The following is a 24493-nucleotide window of genomic DNA, read 5'->3' as shown; positions in this document are numbered from 1 at the left end:
TTTATTGCATGTTTTAGTTTCGGCCAACTTGTCGTGTCTGCTTTTATTTGTGAAAATCAGGGCATCCTAGCTTCCAACAACTTGCTCTTCATCAGCAAGCAACGTGTTGTGCTTTATAATAATAATAATAATAATAATAATAATAATAATAATAATAATAATAATAATAATAATAATAATAATAATAATGATGATGATGATGATGATGATGATGATGATGATGATGATGATGATGATGATGATAATGTGCGCTTTGTTTAACAAAAAATTGAATAGTAATGTGAGTTTCATCAATAAAAATTGGAATCGTGATTATTTTCTTCATTCACTTCATAGCGAATGAAGCGTAAAGCCGTTGCCGTTGTTCTTTGATGCGTTTTACCCTTTGAAGCGTAAAGCCGTTGCCGTTGTTCTTTGATGCGTTTTACCCTTATACGTCATAAAAGACCCCCTCGCCCTTGTAGTTTACTGGAGCGTCATTCGTTCCAGGACAGTTGAGGGACTCGGGTCCGATTTTCTGGCAGGTCAAGCGTCTAACCGTTTGAAGCGTTTCGCAATGGCCAGAGGCTTCGGGATGATCAATAAAAGCCAAGGCATTCTCCTTCTTGTCTTCAGCGTCCTTCTCGGTCTTGGTGAGTTGAACATTCGTGTACTTTTATTGAAATTTGAGAAGTCATGTTGCACAGTTTCAACGGCGACGGGTGGGCTTTGAAATGTTGCTAATATACGGACTTACAAACGTGACGTCTAATTCTGTATATTGCCCCGCGACATAACGTCTCTAAATTGTATTTGATTTTTAGATTCCTCGTCGCAAAATGTTTTGTTTATGTTACAGTCCCTAAAGTGAAGTTAGAAAAACGATCAAATAAAGCTTCTCCCTCGTTAAAAGGATTTTCCAGTCTCATTCGAACAAGCTGGGTTGTTTTTGGTAAAGGTGAAGGCTATTTGGGATCTTCAAAGGAGCTCCGCAGAGCTCAAACGTCAGAATAAAATAAAGCCCCAGATCAGTCGACTTGACATTGACGTTTATAAGGTAGACCTTCTTTAAAGGGACAATGTGTAAGAGTTCGACCGTTTTGTTTTTTTTTTTTTACTTCAGAAACTTGCAAATGAATTTATTTATTGAATGTATTTTAAAACAGTTTAAACAGCAAAGACAAAGCCAACAGGTTCAAAGCATCAAAGGATCATAACGAGTGCCTACTGGGTGAGAGACATGGTCCTAGTGTCCGCCACACAGGGAGTTCTTTCAGTACTTAATCTTGAACATGTCATTATTTTGACATTCATCAAATGTTGTCCCCACTCATGTTCATGGTTTTGCATTCTTTATGAAGAGTCAGGACATTCAGTAACAGGTTCTTATTTCTCCCATACTAAATGGTCAAATTGCACTTGCTTTGTTCAACTACGTTGTGTGTCCTTCTCTTTCCAGGCCTGTGCGCGTGTCCCACAGGTTGGCAGAAACACCGGCACAGTTGTTACTTCTTCTCCGGAGACACCAAGACATGGGAAGCGGCCAAGGACTTCTGCCTGACAAAGGAAAGCAACTTGACGAGCGTTCTGGACGACGAGGAGAAGGTCAAATGAGCTCACCTCCACTTCTCTCACTTCTACCGCATTCACGAGTATCATGTTTTTGATTCATTGTAGGAATGGCTGAGTACAACGTTGGGCGAAAAGGACATAGCCTGGCTGGGCCTGAAGAAACAGGACACAAAGGCAGGGTGGATGTGGGCCGGCGGAGATTTTTTACACTTGTGGGGCATGACTAAAAAGGACACAAAGGCAGGGTGGATGTGGACCGACGGAAGTTTTTTCGACAAATCCAAAGCGTAAGTGGCAGCGCTCAAATCTGAGAAAACGTGTCTCGGTTTCCCCCTAGTCATTTGTTGCGAGGTGGATTTCACTGGTGCAAAAAGAGGCAGGAAAATGTGTTTGTTTGCAGGTTCTGGGCGGAAAATCATCCCGCCGATGGCACCGACTGTGCGAACTGTGCTGCCATGTCGTCCGTCTCGGGGGGTAGCTGGTTTAACGTCCTCTGCGACGACGAGAAGAATTACATTTGCAAAAGACGCTACATGATGGGTGCGCTACAGTTACAGGCCGAAAAGAAAAATCTTTTCATTTCAATGCAAGCGGTAATGTTTTCATTGTCCTTGATGGGTGCGCAGACCTCACCGGCAAAGTCTTTGTCTTCTCGGGGGAACCTGCCCAAGATCGCGTGAAACTGTCACTGGAGACCGATGAGACACAGATGTCGGGATTAACCCTCTGTATGAGGTAAGCAGTCAGTGGCACCTTCCGCTTACTTTCACTGGTTTTAGCCCCACCATTTTAAACTCAATTTTGCTGTCATTTCCAAAGTGTACGATAGTAGTTTTGATGAATGTAATGGCGAATGTAATTTCAATTAAAATATCAATTTGTAGTATGAGAGGAATGAGCGGGTGTGTTGAATAGGAAACATTTGGAAAACATGCAGGACACTGGCCCTCAAGAACTGGTGCTTCAGGAGTAAGGGCTAATTGCTAACTTGGCTTTTAATGTATTTATGTTTTTTTTTTTTTTAGATTTGTGACCGATGTATGCAGAAGCTCCTCCCTCTTCTCTCTGGCTACAGCGTATGAGCACGATGCCTTGTTGATCACGAAGAACGAGAACAGCTTTGACATTTCTGTCAATGGCCGCTCCCAAAACTTTCCAGTTCCGGCTCTTACTCCAGCCAATTGGCACACATCGTGCGTCACCTGGAGCTCTTCAAGTGGCGAGGCCCACTTGTGGCTGGACGGCCGACCCACCATCCAGAAATTTGTAAGCTCAAAGGCCATCTTTGAGAAGCCCATCATCATCCTAGGCCAAGACCAGGATTCTTACGGGGGAGGCTTTGATGTGGGCCGGTCCTTCGTCGGCAGGATGTCACAAGTTCACATGTGGGACCACGACCTCCCTCCAGATGAAATCCGAAAGTACCAACTTGGCTTGATAATCACGCCTGGCAACGTGCTCAACTGGGAAGCCCTCCACTTTGAAATCACTGGCCAGGTTTCGGTGGAAGATGATGACCTGTTTCATGTAAATCCGACCAAAATCCAATCCTGTCAGTGAACGCTAATCACAAATGCTACCACCTACTGTATGATTTTACAAAATGACAATGACTTATCTAGTTATTAATGCAGCAAGAGATTGAGAGTTTAATGATCAAATTGTTATTTCTTCACTTACTGTTCCATTGTAATGTCACATGAACTTGTTTTTCCACGTTGGTTCAAATAAAGCAGCATCAAAACTTTGTGCTTTTCTCCCCTTTGCACTCTTATTAGAGCGTACAGTGGTTTTATCCCCAATAAAGGGACTTGTAAATGGCCCGACAAAATTGTTTTGTAGACTCCAGAATCCATGTTGTTACTACGCCCATCAACTAAAATAGTGAGCCTTTTTCACTACAACAAGTTACGTGATAAAAGTCCGCTATCAAAAAATATTTATGGCCTTTTTTTTTTTTACACCAGCATTAAATCAAATAAAAACCCACTTGAGGCTGAAAATGATCATTTCAATCATTAACCTACAAAGCCCAGTTAATGCCAAAGCTTTTCATGGAAACTATATGTCCCTGTATTTCTCCTGGATTTATAGCAACCGGCACATGACTAGGCATCATAGTCGCTCAGGTAAACCAAACAAGGTTCAGTCAACACGCATCCGTCTTGAACTTTTACACGCCCATCTGCCCACATACAGAAAACAAAACCCACCTTATACATGAAACAAAACCCACCTTTCACCGAAACTCGCATATTCTCATTTTCATCCATAAGAAGCCCGGCGACTGCAACTAGGTCTACCAGCCACTAGATGGCAGCATTTAAATCGTTGACGCGGTTACCGAGTAGACCTATTCGGAAATGCCAGGGAACCTCTGGAGTCCGTTGGCAGCACATTTTCAGCCTTTTAATGGAATATTGTTTGAAATGCACCCAACTATTTCTGACGTGTCTTCACAGCTAAAGGTTGAAACGTGGCCAAATGCTGGGGGCAAGGCATTGCAACTTAATCACTAGGGCTACTCGCGTGAATTGGATTAGCGATTCGAGTTGACCGGAAGAAAAACATCTGAGTTACGAACTTTTCATGTTATTTTGTTGACGTCGTCGTCCCCCCATTTTTAAGGCCTAGAAAAGTGCACAGATATTGCCAGCAGCATGACAACAAAGCCGGAAACGGGAGAAATAAGCACAGTTGTTGGGAAAACGTTTGAATGTTTTAGGTTCCGTGGTTTAAACCACAACATCCTCAGCAACGTTCAAGGTGCTGAACTTTTATTGTAAACAGTAATTTTTCCTTTTTTTATGATAAAAAACAAGACAAATTTGATTGATTTTTTCTGTCCATCGATTGGGGACTGTTGGCAGATAATCAAAATCATCTGACTCGGGTGCAGAAAAAATGCATCGTAATCCCTTGACAACACAACCGCCAATTAAAATTGCTATCATTGAATCCTGGAGAGAATTTATTGCATGTTTTAGTTTCGGCCAACTTGTCGTGTCTGCTTTTATTTGTGAAAATCAGGGCATCCTAGCTTCCAACAACTTGCTCTTCATCAGCAAGCAACGTGTTGTGCTTAATAATAATAATAATAATAATAATAATAATAATAATAATAATAATAATAATAATAATAATAATAATAATAATAATAATAATAACAACAATAATAATAATAATAATGATGATGATGATGATGATGATGATGATGATGATGATGATGATGATGATAATGTGCGCTTTGTTTAACAAAAAATTGAATAGTAATGTGAGTTTCATCAATAAAAATTGGAATCGTGATTATTTTCTTCATTCACTTCATAGCGAATGAAGCGTAAAGCCGTTGCCGTTGTTCTTTGATGCGTTTTACCCTTTGAAGCGTAAAGCCGTTGCCGTTGTTCTTTGATGCGTTTTACCCTTATACGTCATAAAAGACCCCCTCGCCCTTGTAGTTTACTCGTTCCAGGACAGTTGAGGGACTCGGGTCCGATTTTCTGGCAGGTCAAGCGTCTAACCGTTTGAAGCGTTTCGCAATGGCCAGAGGCTTCGGGATGATCAAAAAAAGCCAAGGCATTCTCCTTCTTGTCTTCAGCGTCCTTCTCGGTCCTGGTGAGTTGAACATTCGTGTACTTTTATTGAAATTTGAGAAGTCATGTTGCACAGTTTCAACGGCGACGGGTGGGCTTTGAAATGTTGCGGACTTACAAACGTGACGTCTAATTCTGTATATTGCCCCGTGACATAACGTCTCTAAATTGTATTTGATTTTTAGATTCCTCGTCGCAAAATGTTTTGTTTATGTTACAGTCCCTAAAGTGAAGTTATAAAAACGATCAAATAAAGCTTCTCCCTCGTTAAAAGGATTTTCCAGTCTCATTCGAACAAGCTGGGTTGTTTTTGGTAAAGGTGAAGGCTATTTGGGATCTTCAAAGGAGCTCCGCAGAGCTCAAACGTCAGAATAAATCCCCAGATCAGTCGACTTGACATTGACGTTTATAAGGTAGACCTTCTTTAAAGGGACAATGTGTAAGAGTTCGACCGTTTTGTTTTTTTTTTTACTTCAGAAACTTGCAAATGAATTTATTTATTGAATGTATTTTAAAACAGTTTTGGCCTTCAAATTAAAAAAAAAAAATCATGGCCAATGTGGCGAGGCGAAGAAACCACATTAGTTGTTCTGTTAAGGGAGATCTTTACTCTTCGCATGCCATCACAAAACTGCTACAACAAAGTCCAAAACAGCAAAGACAAAGCCAACAGGTTCAAAGCATCAAAGGATCATAGCGACGTGCCTACTGGGTGAGAGACATGGTCCTAGTGTCCGCCACACAGGGAGTTCTTTCAGGACTTAATCTTCCGCATGTCATTATTTTGACATTCGTCAAATGTTGTCCCCACTCATGTTCATGGTTTTGCATTCTTTATGAAGAGTCAGGACATTCAGTAACAGGTTCTTATTTCTCCCATACTAAATGGTCAAATTGCACTTGCTTTGTTCAACTACGTTGTGTGTCCTCCTCTTTCCAGGCCTGTGCGCGTGTCCCACAGGTTGGCAGAAACACCGGCACAGTTGTTACTTCTTCTCCGGAGACACCAAGACATGGGAAGAGGCCAACGACTACTGCCTGACAAAGGACAGCAACTTGACGAGCGTTCTGGACAACGAGGAGAAGGTCAAATGAGCTCCCCTTTACCTCTCTCACTTCTACCGCATTCACCAGTAACACGTTTTTGATTCCGTGTAGAAATGGCTCAGAACAAAATTGGGAGAAGTGGACATAGCCTGGCTGGGCCTGACGAAAGAGGACACAAAGGCAGAGTGGATGTGGACCGACAGAATTCTTTTCGACTGCCTGGGCCTGACGAAAGAGGACACAAAGGCAGAGTGGATGTGGACCGACGGAAGTCTTTTCGACGAATCCAAAGCGTAAGTGGCAGCGCTCAAATCTGAGAAAACGCGTCTCGGTTTCCCCCTAGTCATTATTTGCGAGGTGGATTTCACTGGTGCAAAAAGAGGCAGGAAAATGTGTTTGTTTGCAGGTACTGGGCGGAAAATCATCCCGCCGATGGCACCGACGGTGCGAACTGTGCTGCCATGTCGTCCGTCTATGGGGGTAGCTGGTTTAACGTCCTCTGCGACAAGGAGAAGAATTACATTTGCAAAAGACGCTACTCGATGGGTGCGCTACAGTTACAGGCCGAAAATAAAAATCTTTTCATTTCAATGCAAGCGGTAATGTTTTCATTGTCCTTGATGGGTGCGCAGACCTCACCGGCAAAGTCTTTGTCTTCTCGAGGGAAACTGCCCAAGATCGCGTGAAACTGTCACTGGAGACCGATGAGACACAGATGTCGGGATTAACCCTCTGTATGAGGTAAGCAGTCAGTGGCACCTTCTGCTTACTTTCACTAGTTTTAGCCCCACCATTTTGAACTTTGAATACATACAATTGTAGAAATGAAATTTTCAAGAATGTACAATAGTAGTTTTTTTTGATAATTGAAATAGTGTGCAAATATCAATTTGTAGTATGAGAGAAAGAATGGGTGTGTCGTCGTGGACTGAAGTTAATGCTTTCTGGTCAAAGGCTTAATTGCTAACTTGCTTTTTTGTTTAGATTTGTGACAACTGTCAGCAGAAGCTCCTCCCTCTTCTCTCTGGCTACAGTTGATGAGCACAATGCCTTGTTGATCACGAAGAACGAGAACAGCTTTGACATTTCTGTCAATGGCCGCTCCCAAAACTTTCCAGTTCTGGCTCCTACTCCAGCCAATTGGCACGCATTGTGCGTCACCTGGAGCTCTTCAAGTGGCGAGGCCCGCTTGTGGCTGGACAGCCGACCCACCGTCAAGAAATTTGTAAGCTCAAATGCCATCTTTGAGGATCCCAGCATCATCCTGGGCCAACACCAGGTTTCTTACGGGGGAGGCTTTCATGTGGGCCGGTCCTTCGTCGGCAGGATGTCACAAGTTCACATGTGGGACCACGTCCTCCCTCCAGATGACATCCGAAAGTACCAACTTGGCTTGAAATTCACGCCTGGCAACGTGCTCAACTGGGGAGCCCTCCGCTTTGAAATCACTGGCCAGGTTTCGGTGGAAGATGATGACCTGTTTTATGTAAATCCGACCAAAATCCAATAAAGGTATTTATCAAAGCAATTGATGAGTGCTTTAAAGCGCTTCAAAACAGTGTGGGATTGGGTGAGTTCCAAATCTCAACTGCCGTCTTTGTCTTTTTTCAGATGAGCGGTCGGTGCAATGAGGACTCTTTCACACGACGACTGCCTTGTGGTCCGCATTGCTTGTTGCTATGTTACTTCATCCAAAAATGGCTTTTTTTGCGAACTATCAGTGAACACGAATCACATGCCTACTGTATGCTTTTGCAAATTGTCAATGACCTAACTAGTTTAATAATGCAGAAAAGGTTGAGTTTCTCAAAGATACAGGTGTTATTTCTTCACTTTTTTGTTCCACAAAGATACAGGTGTTATTTCTTCACTTTTTTGTTCCATTGTAATGTCACATGAACTTCTTTCTCCATTTTGATTCAAATAAAGCAGTATCAAAACTCGTTTTTCTCCCCCTCACATGAAAGCGTAAAGCACTGTGGTTTTCCCCAATACAAGACTTGTACAGAATTCATTTGACTTGTAAATGCAGAATTCATTTTGTTGTCACGCCCACGACCTAAAAAGCCTTTTTCAGTAGTACAACACGTCACGTGATAAGTCACTGCTGTAAAATTAAAACCCCATTTGACAAATTGTGATTAACCTACAAATCCCAATTTATGCCAAAGCTTTTCATTTGGAAACTATTTGTCCAACTGGCAAATGACTTGTCCTGAATCCCGGCGATTGCAATGAGGTAACTCCACCAGATGGCGTCTCGGAGCAAAAACAACTGATGTCCACTGCAGACGCCCAGTTTGTGCTACTTAAACCCAGCTGGACGTCATCTCGTCCCTTTATGACGTTCATAAGAACCTATATCGAGAGAAGATGCTGCAAGCTATGCAGTTCAACGTGCTCCTCTTTAGCAAGCTCACCTCTCCAAAATTCATCCGAGGTGACCAGTACCGGCCCAGGATCTACGCCGCCGAGTCTTGGAGTGTGCTTCGAGACCCAAAGCGAGCGTTCCGCCCAAGGTCGGATTTGCGAGTCGCTCCCCGCGGCGATGCTGTCCCCCGACAACGTAACCCATCAGGACGACATCGTCTACCGGAAGCAGCTCCTTGTCATTTGTAAGGGCAAGTATGTGTGTCAGGTTCAGCGGTTCGAAAATGATTTGGCAGACGTTGCCGGCAACGGAACCACGGTTCCTGCCTACCCGTGTCCTAACGAAAAATATACGTACCGCTTTGTTGTCAGGTCAGAGTATATCTGAAGCAGCTGCCCCCCCCCCCCTTAAGTTGCTCATAACCGTCCTTTTTTAAATGATCAATAATTTGAACGATCAATAAATAAATGACATCCATCCGTTGTAATTGTTTCCCTTATTCGATTCATTTACAGCAAGCTGTTGAGCTTACTTTAATCATAGGTCTCAAACTCCAGTCCTGGAGGGCCGCAATCCTGCATGATTTTGTTTCTTCTCTCTCAAACGCAGCATATTCAAACGATTCACATCATTTTCAAGCTCCTGCAGTGCTTGCTGACGAGGTCATCGTTGAATCGGGTGTGCTCGAGAGAGAAGAATCGAAAACATGCAGGATTGCGGCCCTCCGGGACAGGCGTTTTGAGACCTATGCTACAGATGGTCATTTGTTTTTTTCCCCCAAAATGCCTTACTATATATGGCCTTTTTTTTCTCCGAAAAAAAGACAAATTCTCTGCGGCAAAAAAGCGCTTTCCTGCAACATTAGTGCTTGAATCAAAGCCTTCTGTCAACTACTATGAAGAGCAAGAGCTTTGCATTACGGGAGTCAGGCTAAGCCATTCAAGGAAGTCATTGAAAGGCTAGCAAATGTCGTAAGTTGTCCGCTAGCGCCTCGTGGGGGTTTTGGGGTCCCAACACAATAACTTCAATTGCACCCTGTTTGCGAGTTGCTGTTGAATGGATTGATGCAAAAATCAGGGGAAATGCATGATGAAACAATGGGTATTGATTTGTATATATATTGATATTTATTGATATTTCCTTTTAATGGCAGTAAACCAGCCCACATGGGCTAAATTTGCCATCTGCAGGGTGTACCTCTCGACCTCCCGTTTGCAAGCATATTAGGGATGGCAGGACGGCATATTGAAAGTCAACATGTTTTGACAGTCCATGCAATATTTTAGCCTCCTAGAGTTTTTTTTTGTATGTTATTTCCTTTGATAGCATGCATTAAAAACATCTATGAGTCCGAATCGGGTCCAGATTTCCCCCACGGGTGAAGACTTCAGCGGTTCAATCCTTATTCATTCATCGTAAAGGCAATAAAAGTCATGAAGCAATTAACTACTATAAGCATTCAAGTACTAACTAAATCAAGTAGGCAACCACTTTGTTACTGAATTACATACTATCGTACTTAAAGTACTGGATTACTTTAACACTCGATGTAGTACCGGCCACTCACACTCCTTTGGCCAAATACTTTAAACACATGGAAAAAATATGTTTTAAAAAGTACCTGGGATTGAATACATGTGGAAAAAAAGCATAAAAATATGTCTTTGGGATCGAATGAGTTGACAATGTAAACTCGTGGTTAATCTTGACATTGTGTTGGTGAGATGAGAAACACCCACACATGCGCGCCTGCGCACGCAAGCATGCACGCATGCACACACACACATGCACACACACACGCACACACGCACACACACACACCAAGCTCCCTGAATAATTCAACGAGTGATGTGAAATTACAGTTGATGTCATCTCTGCATCCCGCTCGCTTCCCGGTCCCGTAATAACCGTTGCCGTGACAACGCGCCTGGGTCCTCGCAACACCCCGAGGTTCACTTTCCCTCATCAATAATTGAGATAGGATCAGGAGTCACATGTAAAGAGAGCTTTATTTTTCCAAGTCTTATAAATGTGTGCATGCAACTGATAAACATCCCATAATATCCGTGAAGCAGCTGAGTGGGTGGTACAAAAGAGGATTGAAATAGAAAAATACAAAGGTCACATGTTAAAAAGTAATAGTGCAAACGGTGTTGCCGTGGACACATTTGAAAGAAAAAATGTCAGCAAATCAAATAAAAACCAACTTTTTTTTTTAATCAATTTTTCATTTTTCGTAAACTTAAACGGCCACATTAGCTTCAAGTCAGATTTTCGTAAACAATCTTTTGCCGGATGGATTTTTTTTTTTTTTTTTTTTTGGGGTGGGGTCAGAATATAAATTCAAGCTTTCATGTAGTTAAGATTTAAGAGTTTATCGAAATAAAATCGTATCAATGTGAAAGAAAAAAAGCAAAGCTATATGCCGCAAAACGTTTGTTGGGCCACGATAAATCCTGCTCACACTTTGGCTCGCTAATACTGAAAACGGACACGTTAGCGTCAAGTCGGTGAACGATCGTGCGGCAGGCAAAATTATTTGTCGATAGAATATGATTTTCATGCGCACGCGAGACCAAACTGCTCCGATGTTTGCAGAGGTTAGCTTGGTGGCGCTAATGGTTGGTTAGCATATTATTTATTAGTAAACCAGCATGCTAATTAGAGTGCAACAATTCATCGATTAATCAATTAGCAAATTAATCGACAACTATTTCGATCATCGATTATCCCTTGTTTGAACTAAAAGTCTCGTTTCTTAGCCTCTCCACAGTAAACGCTTTACGATTTCTTGATTGTCTTTTTCAAAATAAGACGTTTGCAAACCATCGCTTTTACTTTGGAAATCAATGAGTGTTTTCGCTAACGAATGTTTCGGACCGAATCTGGATCTGAAAGCCGATTTCTTCGCGCAATGTCAGTTTGAAATAATGTTTAGGACAAATGACGCTCATTTAATAATAAAAATCCGATTTATCAATTAAGTATGAAAGCAATAATCGATGATCAAAATGCTACGCCTATTTACAAAGTGCTACTGAAAGGCGGCCGTGTGGCAAGGTGTCCAACGTTCAAAACATGCAGCGTTACACGGGACCCCTCCGTGACCTTAAGCGCGTCCGCCAACATGTGACGAGCGGTCGCCATGGTAACGGACGGCGCAAAACGAGCCGGAGCTTTGTAAACATTCAAATGCGGAAAACGCTTTCTTGGGACTTGCTTTCATGCGGAAGACGTTCCTCGCCGCTAACGTCGAGGAATGCCGTTGGTCTCCATGGCAACAAGGTGACGGAGGCAGAACATCGGGCACATGCTCGTCGTGCAAGAGCTAGAGTCGGTGCCGGGTGTCCTCCGGACGGCGGGGGGCGCCGCGACGTTATCCTGATTTCAAAATCACTGGCGGAACAAAACAAAAAACGAGTGTCAGAATCGATCCCGAACGGGAAAAAAAAATCTTCGCGTCTTACGTTCGCGGTTGAGCGCGATGGCCGCCGCGATGATGGCGATGCCTCCCAAGATGGCCACCACGGAGAGCACCATGGCGTTGCGGCCCAAACGACGGGCGCCGTCCACGTTCCCTTGCTGCAGGCTGTTACGAGACTGAAACGACAACGCGTCGTCAGCTAGCCTCGGCTAGCGCTACGGCTAGCATCGAATCGCCACTGACAAACGTAAACTTGAATGTTTTATGGATACATTTCATATGGAATAGCTAACGTTTTTATTAACTTTCTCTAAAAGGGACATTTTTTGCGGCTTGAGGATTTGAAGGTACTTGGTTCAAATGTACAGAAGCCGTCCCTCAGGTTGCGGAACGTCATCTGTTAGCGAAGGATTCTGAGACGGTGCGGAAGGTCGGCTCGTGTCACAGGTGCTCCTACTCAAGCGACAGGTAAAAGAACCCGATTGAGTAGAAGCACGTGTGTCTAAAACCAAACTCGGGCAGAATTTTTACGATCTGGACCTGTATTTTCGATCTCAGGTTGGTCTCAACCAAATCTGTCCTTTGTCTCCAATTCTGTTGAAACTCTAAGGAAAGATTTTGAGGAATCCTGTTTGGTGGCCTCAGCAGATGCGGCCTGTCGAACCACGTTCTTCAATTCTCGCCGGCGTGTTTCGGATGAGAATCGGCACCTCCAAATCTGAGGCTACGGTCCTCAGTTGGAAGAAGACGGGGTTCCATCACTTGTTCAGGAAGGAGATCAAGCCCCAGGTAGGGGACTTCTACTATCTTGCGGTTTTGTCCACAATTGAGGGAAAATTGAGACCATCAGGCGCAGCGATGCGGACCCTGAATCGGTCTGTCGTGGTCTTGAATGAAAAAACAAGATGGCGGATACAAGCGGCCTGGAACCGTAGTCCCCACAAACGTGCTCGCACGTACCATGACGGAGAAGGTGAGCGCCACGATGTTGATTGGCCACAGCGGGCAGAAGCAGGACAGGATGGCCAACATCAGGTAGTCTCGAGGTTTGGACTCATTGGACGGACCCTCCGTCGCGGCGCTGGGGCGGCGCCCGATGGACGGCCGCGGGGAGTTGAGCGAAGGCCTGGGGGAATTGGGCGCCGCCGAACCCGATCGGCTGGCCGAACGAGGGCGCCCGTTGGCGTGACCCCCTTTGGCCGGGCTGGATGGGGACGTGGACGTCACGGGAAGCACGCCGTTCCCTGAGGGCGGAGACCAGCTGTCCAAATTTCTCCTTTAATTGAACAGAACCCAAGTGGGAGGGGCCTACTTACCGGTCTCGCCGCTGACTGCCAGGTGATCCGTGGTACCCGTGGCAGGGGGTGGGGCTTGTTGGACTGCTGCGTCATCTCCGCCTCCGTCCATGCTGCTGGAGGGGCGGGGCCACACGGATGTAAAAGATCAGCTGGGAACAAAAAAAGAATTTCTTTGCCGTGATCATCAATATCTTCTCAATTGCCGACGCCTCGCCCTGAAAAAAAACTTCAAAACGATCCGCAGCCAATCCGACGTTCAACGAAGCCAAGTGACTCATCAACAGTCAGCCAATCAGCTTGCTGACGAAGCAGATGAAAAAAAGAAAAAAACAGATGGTTTGCAGTTCTCGCGCAAGGTTCGATTCCCTGTGATTGACCGCTGACCAGACAACTTCCGCTTCTTCTTCGGGATAAAAAAGCGGCGAGCTAGCAAAGGGCAGATGCAACAGACGCCACCCGGTGGTCGATCCCTGCCTCATCTGTCATGTTAGCGCCAAACACACCGCACTTCCTGTTTTATTTGGAAAAGCCATCGAGGCGGAGACCCGATCAACCACACCTCACACTTGTGCCCCCCCAAAATTTTCATCTACTTACCAGCGCACACACATGCACACACACACGCCACACCAGTGGTGCAAGTGTGCGTTTCGGATAAAGGTGTGATGCCCCACTCAGGTGATGACACACAAGTCCACGCAAAGGCATAATATGAGAATTGCAAATCACACACACATACACACAATTCTTACCTGCTCTAACAAAGCGGGACCGGCAGCGTATTCATTCTTTTTGTGAGCTGAAGAAAAAAGCTAAAATCCACCGATAACAACAATATCGATCAATAATGATGATCATTGATCAGGATCATTATTTTTTTCCCAGCATGAAATGATGGTGAGCCGGTGTTCAAATGCTGGACGGTCTGTTGATGATGATGATGATGATGAAGACGACGAAGACTGCTGCAGCTTGACTGCAACAACTGCAAGGGAGGGGAGGGTGTGTGTGTGTGTGCGCGCGCGTGTGTAGGTGGAATGTGTGTGTGTGAGAGGGTCTTTTCATTGAGTGAACGTCAAGACAACGATGGTAAAATGCGTGCTTGTGTTCAACTTTTCAAAAGAAAAAATTATTAAGTATGTTTCCTGTTTGTAGTCGTAATTCCATTTGCTAAACATTAAACACAAGTAAAATGAATTATTTGAATGGGGACACGCCCCTTTGGAAAGGCTAACATGCTAACGGGATCGGTAAGTTTGCTAATATGTAGCTTTTGTTTTGAAGGGCTAGCCTCTGACTTCCTTCGTAATGGCTGTTTGGTTTAAATCGCCGTCACAACAATGCACCAACACACTCGTCATCTTCACCATCATCATCATCAAACATGCTTTTGTTCTCCAAATCGCTTTACAGACATCTTTTGATTTATTGAAAAAAAAGGGGGAGGGGGGGGTGCAGTCGTCCTAGATGTCCCGACGGTCAGTCACCAGAATTTTTTGTTGTTGTATGTAAAAAATAAAAATCCGTAGTCAATAGCGCTGTCATGTGTCTCAGAGTTGATTGGCAAGAAACAACCAATCAGAGACAGAGGGCGTGGCACACGAGCTGTCAATCATTTCTGTGCACTCATTGCCCCCCCATCCTCCTCCTAGACTGCAACAAATCAAACATGAATGCAGAGCTTGATTTTCAAGGCTTTACTTTCAATTAGGGATGGTCCGGTATCGATACCGAGCACCGATACTGTTTCGTGCTTTTCGATGGAAGATCATCGTGAACTAGAAATGACAAATTCTATGACTGCAACAATTCCATTAGTTTGATGAAATTTTAGGGAACAGTCCATATCCTCACGACAGCCGGCCTATTCATTGTGTCCGCTGTTGCGTCCATTTTGTCTACCATCCTACCCAAACACATGTGATATCACTGGAGAGGCCAGGATGTCCTCTGATGAGCACGCTAGGACTTGTGTGTCAGCTCGAATGAGTCAAAACCTTTACCGAATTCCGACAACGATCCTTACATCGCTTCGAACCGAAAAAGAAAATGAAGAAAATGCTAATGACAGCATTACATAAATGAGATTTCCATGGCTTACATAACAGCGGGCGCAGAATCAAATTAAAATGTTTTATTGACATGCGATTGTGTAATCGTGTGTGCTTTTCCTGCTTGGTGTCATTGCGGTCTACGGTATAATTAGAAAACACATTTCAGATGATCAAATTGCATTTAATGAAGTGTGCGGAATGCTCAGACGAAAATGATGAGAGACGAAATGTGCGGGATGACTAAAGTGTGCATCCCGAGGACATTTTCCACTTGATATCAAATCTGGCATCCATTGAGCGAATCGTGGGGGGGGGGCAAGTGAGGTCACCGGAGATAAAAGGGTGAACGCGCGCTCGTCTGCTCGCACAAATGGAGAAGAGGAGGAAAGGTAAGCTTGCGCTTGCTAGCGAAATTTCAGCTAACCCTTGAAGCTAATTACCCCCTAACCAGCCAGACCACTGTTGGAAAAATGATGATAATACGCGCTCATATAAAACTTCAAAAAAAAGAGTCACTATAACAATTGTGTGATTTATCCGTAATGTGATAAGAAAATTGCATAGGGCGTACTGCTGATGATGTCATCATTTTGTCATGTTAATGTAATAGTTATTTGTCCCCGCCTAGCTGTTGCGTTTATACACGCTTAACAATCGGATCAAAATCTAAAAGCGAGGGTTCACCATCGTTGTCCTCAGGTTCCTCGCTGGAGCTGAGGCTGATGGTGGTGGGCAGCAGCGGACCGTCCCAGTTCCAGCTGACCAACGCCATCCTGGGCCGCGAGGAGTACCCCGAGGACACGAGCAGCATCTCGGGCAGCCGCAAGATTCTGGGGGAGCTGGCGGGGCGACGGGTGGCCCTCATCAGCGCCCCCAACATCTACGATAAGGACATATGCCGCGTGAAGAGGAAGATGGAGCTGAGGAGGTCCAAGTGCTTGTCGGTGCCCGGGCCGCACCTTTTCCTGGTGGCCTTCGACATGGAGAAGATCTCGCCCAACGACATCAAGACCCCGCAGCTGATGACGCGACGTTTCGGGAGACGCTGCTTGAGACACTGCATGGTCCTGCTGGCCTGCGACGGGAACCCCGACGGCGCCGCCCTGGAGGGCCTGCTGCAGAACACCGACTGGCCCTTGAGGCGGCTGATCGAGGACTTCGGCGGGCGCTTTTACGTCTTCGCCAAAGACTGGCGGGATCGGGGGCGCGAGCGGGAGCTCCTGCAGAAGATGGAGTGGATGGTGGCCTCGCTGGGCGGCGCCTGCTTCTCCAGCGCCACCTTCCGGAAGGCCGAGCGCAGCGTGAGGAAGGAGGAGAAGCGGCTGATGAAGAAGATGGCGGCCGATAACGAGAAGGCCTGGAGCGAGCTGGAGAAGAAGTACCTGGCCGACGAGTTGTACCGCCGCAAGGACGCCCACACGGCCGGCGTCAGCGCCGCGGTCAGGGCCGAGGCCGAGGTGGACAACGGCTGGCTGAGGACGTCCCTGGCCAGGGGGGTGGGGTCGGGGGCGCTGGCGGGGGCCGTCATGGGGGCGCTGGCGGGCTCCATCGAGGGCCCCGGGGGGATGGTGCTCTACGGCTTCATCGGCGGGGCGCTGGGCGCCTCGGCCGGCGGCTCTGCGCAGGTGGCCACCAAGCACATGGAGGACCGGGTGGCGCCGCCCGCCAGGCTCAACTTCAACTCCATTTTCATCAATCGCTTTTTTGCCGCTCCTCGGCCCTGACGGCGCGCCCCGACATTAGAAAAACCAACGGACGAAAAATATCGCCACCCTCCCGCGCAAGTTCTGCCTTCAAAATTATGGTATGGAAGTGATATTAACACAACTTTAACCTTCTTTAATACCGTCCAAAATAGTACAAGCACGTTAATAATATATTATGAAACAATCATGTTCATCTTAAAACAAGTTTTGTATTTATTGAAAAAAGCGTTAGTTTATTTTCATACTTTACATTCCAATATCATCTCGCGCCCTGGATTAAAACATTTCGCGGCCCGGAAACGGCCCGCGACAGTATGTTTGACATCCATGTACTATCGTAACCAACCAATAATGAACTGTGCCATATATTCTGGCATAAAAAACAGAGAAAGGTTGGCACATTTGCTGAACTGCAAACCGAAACGAAGCGCAAGAATTTATTTGGTGTCTTTTTTATAACTCAAAATGTTAATTATATTAACATTAGGAAAATAGACGCAGCCTACAGTACTTCCGTTGTAGCTAGCCACCGTACTTTATCATGAACCTTTTCTGCCCTCTAGCGGTGACTCATAATATTACAAGTACATGCTTTTACGTACCTCGTAAGTCATTATTTTGTTTGTTAAAAGTTACAACGTTGGTAAATACCTCCGAAAGGTTCAACCATCAGAGCTTCATCATTTTCTTTCTGAGCTTTAAATAAACTTTTTCGACGCCTGCTGCATACCTGGAAGGCATTTTTGAAGCCCAACCTCCAATTGTGTTCGCCTATAGAGGAGCTCAGATAACATTTAGGGCGGGGTTAGTTTTATTTTTGCCCTCAATTTTGTCATTGTTTGACTCCCACACACACCTTCCAGCTGCACAAACCATTAGAAGCCAACTTCCTTGTTTACCTTGAGCCCAACGAGAGAAAAGAGAAGACTTGTGGACTGGACAGGTGAGGCTCCATTTTTTTTCACTGCCCATCATTCATTTCGAATCAAACCCTTCCTGCAAGATAACAAATAACGAATTGTATTATTTCCTGGACGTGACAAATAATCCGGGAAATGAAGGACACGAGCGCCTCGTGCTAAATATCTAAATAATAATGCTAAAACTCTAAATAATATTTTACTAATTGAAATGTTGTCTTGAATTTTAGCGTCTCGATGATGTAATGTAGTAGTCGCCCATGTGCGGCGTGGACCTGTTGGTCCGCATGCTTGACATATTCTCCATCGTTATGTTGATTCTTTGTAAGTTTGCGCTGGAGCGAGAAGGAGTTTCACAAGTGTAAAAATCCTGACGGTAGATGCTACAAAGTCTCACACGATGAGGCTGGACCTAAAAGAAAGCTAGTAAAGAATTAGAAAGGACACTCCTGAGACACCGGGACTGGATTTGTGTCCTTTCCAGGCCCGATGGCGTCGCCCGCCGTCGGCCTCCTCCCGGAGAAGACGCTGCTGTGTTCCCTGTGTAAGGACATCTTCAACAATCCTGTGACCACCCCGTGCGGGCACAGCTTCTGCCTGGCCTGCCTTTGCGACTACTGGATGCGACACCAGTCCAGGTACTGCCCCTGCTGCAGGAGACTCTTCGCCAGCAGGCCCGACCTGAGCGTCAACCGCATCCTCGCCGAAATATCCAACAGTTACAAGAAGAACAGACCGCAGAAACCACCAGATGAAGAGACGGTACGTACGCGTGTGTGCCTTATCCTCCCGAGACCAAAAGTTCGCTCCGCTCCAGAATTTCTCAGCATCCGAGAATTTGCAAATTGTTTGCGAAAGCATGTTCTTGATGTTTGTTAGGTGGTCAACGTTGAGCAAATGATCCAAGAGAGGCTGCAGAAAATCGACAGGTTGAAGAGTTCTCTTGAGCTCCAAAAGGTAAGCTTGAAAACCCCGCCGAGAAAATCCCTTTCTGTGTCAATTCACCGAATGACGCTTTTCAGAGCTCTTACTTGCGAGAGGTGCGCGAGAGCCAAAAAGTCTTCTCAGCCCTGGTTCACGCCATGGAAAAGAGCCACAAAGCGCTGGTGGCGGCCATCGAGGAGCGCCAGAAGGAGGAGGAGAGCAAAGTGGACGTCCTGGTGAAGGAGCTGGAACAGGAGATCCAGGAACTGACCAAGGAGACTCCAGAACCTTTACAAAACAGTGAGCAGCAGCAGAACGAATCCGGAGAAGATTCCAAGGTGGGCACCTTCTTAATCTCGGTGAAATGTGATCGAAGAGTGATGGTGACCACCTTACAGAACGCTGTACCTCCTGGAGAAGCGGTCCAATTTAAGGATTGGTCTCTGGTTACCTTGGAAACCGACCCTTGTGTCGGGGTCACCAGGAGAGCACTTTCAGAAATCTTGGCCAAGATAAAGGTGGAAGTCAACAGGCTCTCCAAATCAGGTCAGGTTCTTTGGTATTCATTTCTTTATTTTTTTTATATGAAGCATTTCGTACAGTGACACATTTTTCTTTTCACTCGGCAGAACTTAAAAGAATCGAGAGATACATTGGTGAGTATATGCACATAAAAATGAGCTGAATTTTTAATAAATGAAATGAATAAAATCTATCTATCCATCCATCCATCCATCATTTATTTATTTATTTGGTTTCAGTGGACATCAACCTGAGCGCCAAGACGGCGCACCCCACCCTCTCCGTCTCGGACGACCGAAAGCAGGTTCGGCAGAGCGACAAGCGCCACGAAGTGCCCGACCATCCCAAACGCTTCGACCGCGTGGCCAACGTCCTGGCCAAGGAGAGCTTCGGCGCCGGCAGGTCCTACTGGGAGGTGCGAGTGGGCGAGAAGACGGAATGGAGCTTGGGCGTGGTCCGCCGCTCCATCAACCCGAAGGGTCGCTTCGCCGCGTGCCCCGCCAACGGCTTCTGGACTCTCAGCCTGAAGCCGGGCGGGCAGTACGTGGCCAACACGGCGCCGCCCAGCGCGCTGGCGCTGGAGCAGAGGCCCGGGAAGGTGGGCGTCTACGTGGACTACGCCGAAGGCCGCGTGTCCTTCTACTGCGCCGAGACGGGCGTCCACATCCACACCTTCGCCGACGCCTTCGCGGACCTCCTGCATCCGTTCTTCTGTCCCGGCCGGCTGCACGGCGGCAAAAACGCGGAGCCCCTCATCATTAGCTCCAGTTTTTGCAGCATCTGAACTTTGAACGGTTCTGTACGGGCCAGATATTCTATCTGACGTGTTCAGGGTGCTTTCTACGTCTTACTGGGACAAAAGAGACTTGTGGTAGTTGAGGATTTCTTGAAAACATGAAAGATGAGCATACGTGGGGCCACAGCGGGAACTGGGGCCGAAGGCGAGGGAGGCGGGCTCGTCCGCGGCCGAACAGCGCCTTATTGTCCTCGCACACCAGGCACCGGGAGACGCATTCATGTATTGACACACGCGCGCTTGTGCCCACTGCTTGGGCAGCTTCTTGTCCCCACTTGACGCGGGTCGCCAGCTGGCTGTTTGCGGGATCCTACTCAGGTCGCACCTCGAGGCCGCCGGGACGCCTGATCCGCTGAACCGCTCGGGGAGAGTCCAGTTAAAGGTAATTTTTTTTTTTTTTTAAACCGCTGCAAAAATGCGTTGCGATTTTCATAAATAGCTTTGCCGCTGTGTGCCGAAACATCCGCTTTTTGACACCAGTATGAGTTTAAACTCCTGAGTAGTTGCCGATACCAAGCGTCAATACCACCAGTGCTTTTGTTGCACAAATAACCCCCGGACGGATCGTTTTAAAATGTTCTCGTGCTTGTGAAGTCACAATTAACAGTGAGAGGTGTGTGCAGCTTCCAATAGGGCAAAATCATGACATTTCACAAAATGGCAAATATGGACGTTCCGTACCACTTTTTTCTCAACGATACTGACGTGACAACGCTTGAGTATTCACCAATACCATTAGTGCTCTCGATACATGTCGTTTCCTTCCATAATCTCCTCCAGAGACGTAATTTATTCGTTTGTCCATTGTGGTGGACATTTGCGTTTGCTCTATATCTTGAAATTTGAACTCATTCCATGCTAGAGGGCATCTAGCCTTTCCAATCATGTTTTTGGACGGGTTATGATTACGTTTGCTGTCTCGCTGAGACGACGTGAACACAACAGTGGACTCAAATGAATAGGCTTGGTCTAAGGAAGGTATGGATTAGAAAAAGGACACTTTTGGACTATTCTAAATGTCAGGTTAACAAAAGTTTTTTTTTGGGACTATAGCTTTTGAGTCATTTAAGTATCTAGTTAGTAAAAGTAACTAGTAACCACTTAGTAACTCTGCTAAGTGCTGATGTGCTCAGTAGAGGACAACTTGTCCTTTCTGATTATATCAATTAGGTTAGTACTTCATGAACTGACCTAATCAATAATTTAGTACTTAGCTCCCTCAATTGATTTAGGTAAGTAATTAATTGATTTCTTCAGCACAAAATGCATTTTGTACCAGACATTTTCACACCCTTGTTTTGCGGTTATACATACAATTAAAACAGCAAAACCCTCGGAATGGAACCCTGTGGAACACCGTACGACAGTGGGACAGTGTCCATCTTAGTGCTTTATTCACATAGACATATTTGATAGTTTTTCAGAAAACAGGGATCCTCTACATGCAATAAAAGATATACAAAAATCTGTTTCAACGCTGTCGGCGACCCGGTCTTCAAAATTCAGTCTTTTATTAGCATTATTGGACATTTCCATTCCCGGCGCTGCTCAAATGCCGACAACCGGCTGGCGCGGTCCTTGTTGCGGCCCACTCCAAAACGGGCTTCATGAAAGCACGCTTGTGTTCCCCAAGTGGTTCCGAGATTAGCCGCCTGCCTCGACACCCACAGGCCCCCCGCCCCGCTCAAAGAAGGCCTTTCTCTATGCCACTCGACGGAATCCACCAAAAGCGGGCCTGGCTCCAAATACTTATGATAACTATATACTCGTCTTTGCATGTGCTAAGAAATGGAGGCGAATCCAGCCGCAGGTGAGCTGGAGCCTCCGATAGCTATAAAAAGTCTACACCCCCCCGGATTTAACTTTCCAACATTTAAAGTGTCACTCACGAACCCCGGAGATATTCCATTGTTCTTGTAGGCTTTTCCTGACAGTTACGCAACCAGTCAAAAAGTTGGAAACGCCTCATTTCAAGCTATCGAGGCTAGGAGTTCTCAACCAATTTCCACCTGTGAAATATTTTTTTCAGCCAGGTCCCCTCTAACCCACGCAAGGCATTTTTTTTAAATGAAAAATAAGAACGCAAAACAGTTCTGCGTCATACGTTATTCCAATTTGGGACTACTTTTGTACAGCTAGATCGTGTGATATCATCTTAAAAAAATGGAACAAAATGAAGTCCTACACTAGTCACTATTACGCAATTTAGGTATAAGGTATGCTTCATGTTCCAACTAATTTACTCTTAATTTGAAAATGTACAATTTTTGAATTCCAAAAGCAAGATCGTGTGACATTTAGATAAAAGATGTTTAATGTTCTGATTAATTTGCTCCTGTGTTCAGAAATCTACTCTTACGCCATTTAAAACATTGATTTAGGATTACTGATACCTCCGGGAAGCCTTTTAACCCTCCTATTGTGTTGCGGGTCAAACTGACCCATTTAAAGTGAGTGTTTCATTTATTTTTTTCTTAAAGGATTTGGCTTTTGTGTAATTAACATCTCCATTAAGAATGCAAAGCGTTTTTGAAAGACATTTTTGAAACCTGTTTGATAAAAAGCAAAACAGGAAAAAAGTAATCACAGAATTTATTAGTTAGCAGGTTTACACACACACGAAACGTTTCTGAAATCTATGGATAATTACACATACAGTAATTCCAGGTCAAATTGACCCAGGATGTTATTACTATCCCATAGAAATGACATATTACGGTTTCTTCCACTCCACCTCCTCCATAATATGTTCAGAATGTGAGCCTATTCCTTTTTAGCGCCCCATTATCACTGCCCTTGTAGTTTCAGTTTCTTTATTGCTTACTTTGTGATTGTGTGGAATTTTTTTTTTGAAATGGTCACGGTTTGTTTGGCCATTTTGCGGTTTTCAGATCAGCCACCCTGCTTTCGGCTGAGGGATCCTCGTCACCTCGAGGCAAAGGACTAAGCGGAAGAAGGCGATTTTAAGGAGCCCGCTCAACAAGCAGAGACTCATTCCGACGAGATGGCGACGACGGGCATGCAGCTGGTGGGCCTGATCATGTCCATCCTGGGCTGGGTGGCCGGAGCGCTGGTGATCCTGGTGCCGCTGTGGCGGGTGACCGCCTTCATCGGCAACAACTTGGTGACGGCTCAGATCATCTGGGAAGGCCTGTGGATGAATTGCATCGTGCAGAGCACGGGCCAGATCCAGTGCAAGGTCTACGACAGCATGCTGGCGCTGCCCAGCGACATGCAGGCCGCCCGCGGGCTGACCGTGCTCTCCGTCATGCTCTGCGCCGTGGCGCTGGCTCTCGGGGTGCTCGGGGTCAAGTGCACCAAGTGCGTGGGCGTCAACAGCCTCAAGGCGCGCATCGCCCGCATCTCGGGGGTGCTCTTCGCCGCCGCCGGCTTCCTCTTCCTGGTGCCCGTCTGCTGGACCGCCCATTCCATCATCAGGGATTTCTACGACCCGCACGTGGCCGCGCCGCACAAGCGCGAACTGGGTCCGGGGCTCTACATTGGCTGGGGGGCGTCGGCGTTGCTCCTGGTGGGCGGCTCTCTGCTGTACGCCGGCTCCAGTCCGCCCGGCTTGCCCGGCTCGCCCGCTTTTAGCAGCGGGGAAAGCAGCCCGCGTCGGGCCCCCGCCTCGCAGGCTAAAGGCTACGTCTAACACGGCCCGCTACCAGCCTGTTTCACCCTGCCCTACAAAAAAAACAAACATGTTTTTTTAATGTGTTTTGGTGGCCTTGCTAATGACACAGAAACACAACAAAACACCCACCTCCCTTTTTTTTTTTTTTAGCAGGGTTGTCTTGATATTTAATGTTTCCCAGCAGGCTTAAAGAAAATTGAAGCCCTCGTATGATCCAATAACCCTTTCTTCTATGTATGCCATTGTAAAATACAATAAAACATTTGGCCTTCACACATGTAAAACGTTTTTTTTTAACCCCCATCATTTTCAAAAGTTTTGTGTCACTTAAAAACACCATTATGTTCCTTTAGGATACTGTGGCATTTTTCGAATGCTCCCATGGGAGCTTTAGGGGTATTGCGGTAAATGCGGGGTTCATTTAATTTAATGGTGTGACGGGAATAGTCCATGTATCTTTTCAAATTATGAGCAAATTGATTGGAACATGAATGAACTTATTTCTACAGTGTTATCATGGCTCCTTTGCAAAGTGTCGTTTTTTCTTTATTTTTGCACAGAGAAACCAAATATTCTGGCAGATGAGCCAGAATAAAACAATCAATGCAACACATTCTATCTTCTAGAGTTGTTGAATAAAATACACCTAGAGA

The 24493-nt window shown here is 45.8% G+C and overlaps 6 protein-coding genes across 7 annotated transcripts; 5 read left to right on the top strand and 1 right to left on the bottom strand.

Annotated features, from left to right (window-relative positions):
* The first annotated feature begins 463 nt into the window (after positions 1–463).
* LOC148411032 (C-reactive protein-like) lies at positions 464–3298 on the top strand. The gene is made up of 6 exons (XM_088437243.1): positions 464–632; positions 1439–1584; positions 1657–1838; positions 1952–2091; positions 2178–2286; positions 2577–3298. Exons 1-6 carry the CDS (start codon positions 557–559, stop codon positions 3109–3111), a joined length of 1188 nt encoding a protein of 395 aa, XP_088293369.1. The 5' UTR covers positions 464–556; the 3' UTR covers positions 3112–3298.
* A 1699-nt stretch (positions 3299–4997) lies between these two features.
* LOC148411031 (serum amyloid P-component-like) lies at positions 4998–8134 on the top strand. The gene is made up of 8 exons (XM_088437244.1): positions 4998–5166; positions 6085–6230; positions 6303–6484; positions 6598–6737; positions 6824–6932; positions 7176–7703; positions 7803–8009; positions 8048–8134. The coding sequence occupies exons 1-6, from the start codon at positions 5091–5093 to the stop codon at positions 7699–7701; spliced, it is 1179 nt and encodes a 392-aa protein (XP_088293370.1). The 5' UTR covers positions 4998–5090; the 3' UTR covers positions 7702–7703; positions 7803–8009; positions 8048–8134.
* Positions 8135–10552: 2418 nt separating this feature from the next.
* Positions 10553–14288, bottom strand: LOC148411030 (proline-rich transmembrane protein 2). 2 transcript variants are annotated; one of them, XM_088437259.1, is made up of 5 exons: positions 14037–14288; positions 13303–13397; positions 12947–13230; positions 12030–12162; positions 10553–11958 (listed from the first exon to the last, which is right to left on the bottom strand). In XM_088437259.1, exons 2-5 carry the CDS (start codon positions 13391–13393, stop codon positions 11939–11941), a joined length of 528 nt encoding a protein of 175 aa, XP_088293385.1. In that variant the 5' UTR covers positions 13394–13397; positions 14037–14288; the 3' UTR covers positions 10553–11938. The 2 variants fall into 2 exon arrangements, with proteins under 2 accessions (XP_088293385.1, XP_088293384.1); XM_088437258.1 differs by having other exon boundaries at positions 13303–13433; positions 14037–14285.
* Positions 14289–15669: 1381 nt separating this feature from the next.
* On the top strand, positions 15670–18441 carry LOC148411029 (GTPase IMAP family member 4-like). Its single transcript, XM_088437246.1, has 2 exons — positions 15670–15727; positions 16038–18441. Exons 1-2 carry the CDS (start codon positions 15709–15711, stop codon positions 17060–17062), a joined length of 1044 nt encoding a protein of 347 aa, XP_088293372.1. The 5' UTR covers positions 15670–15708; the 3' UTR covers positions 17063–18441.
* Positions 17072–20196, top strand: btr02 (bloodthirsty-related gene family, member 2). The gene is made up of 8 exons (XM_088437239.1): positions 17072–17142; positions 17908–17987; positions 18449–18726; positions 18844–18921; positions 18987–19226; positions 19287–19434; positions 19518–19544; positions 19650–20196. Exons 3-8 carry the CDS (start codon positions 18454–18456, stop codon positions 20192–20194), a joined length of 1311 nt encoding a protein of 436 aa, XP_088293365.1. The 5' UTR covers positions 17072–17142; positions 17908–17987; positions 18449–18453; the 3' UTR covers positions 20195–20196.
* Positions 20197–20279: 83 nt separating this feature from the next.
* cldnk (claudin k) lies at positions 20280–24113 on the top strand. The gene is made up of 2 exons (XM_088437251.1): positions 20280–20588; positions 23098–24113. Exon 2 carries the CDS (start codon positions 23211–23213, stop codon positions 23856–23858), a length of 648 nt encoding a protein of 215 aa, XP_088293377.1. The 5' UTR covers positions 20280–20588; positions 23098–23210; the 3' UTR covers positions 23859–24113.
* The last annotated feature ends 380 nt before the right edge of the window (positions 24114–24493 follow it).

This window comes from Hippichthys cyanospilos, chromosome 16, assembly GCF_059441005.1.
Source record: "Hippichthys cyanospilos isolate Australia breed blue-spotted pipefish chromosome 16, RoL_Hcya_1.0, whole genome shotgun sequence".
In the NCBI taxonomy this organism is placed as follows: Eukaryota; Metazoa; Chordata; class Actinopteri; order Syngnathiformes; family Syngnathidae; genus Hippichthys; species Hippichthys cyanospilos.
The sequence above is the reverse complement of the archived record's forward strand: the minus strand, read 5'-3'. Positions and strand labels throughout refer to the sequence as shown.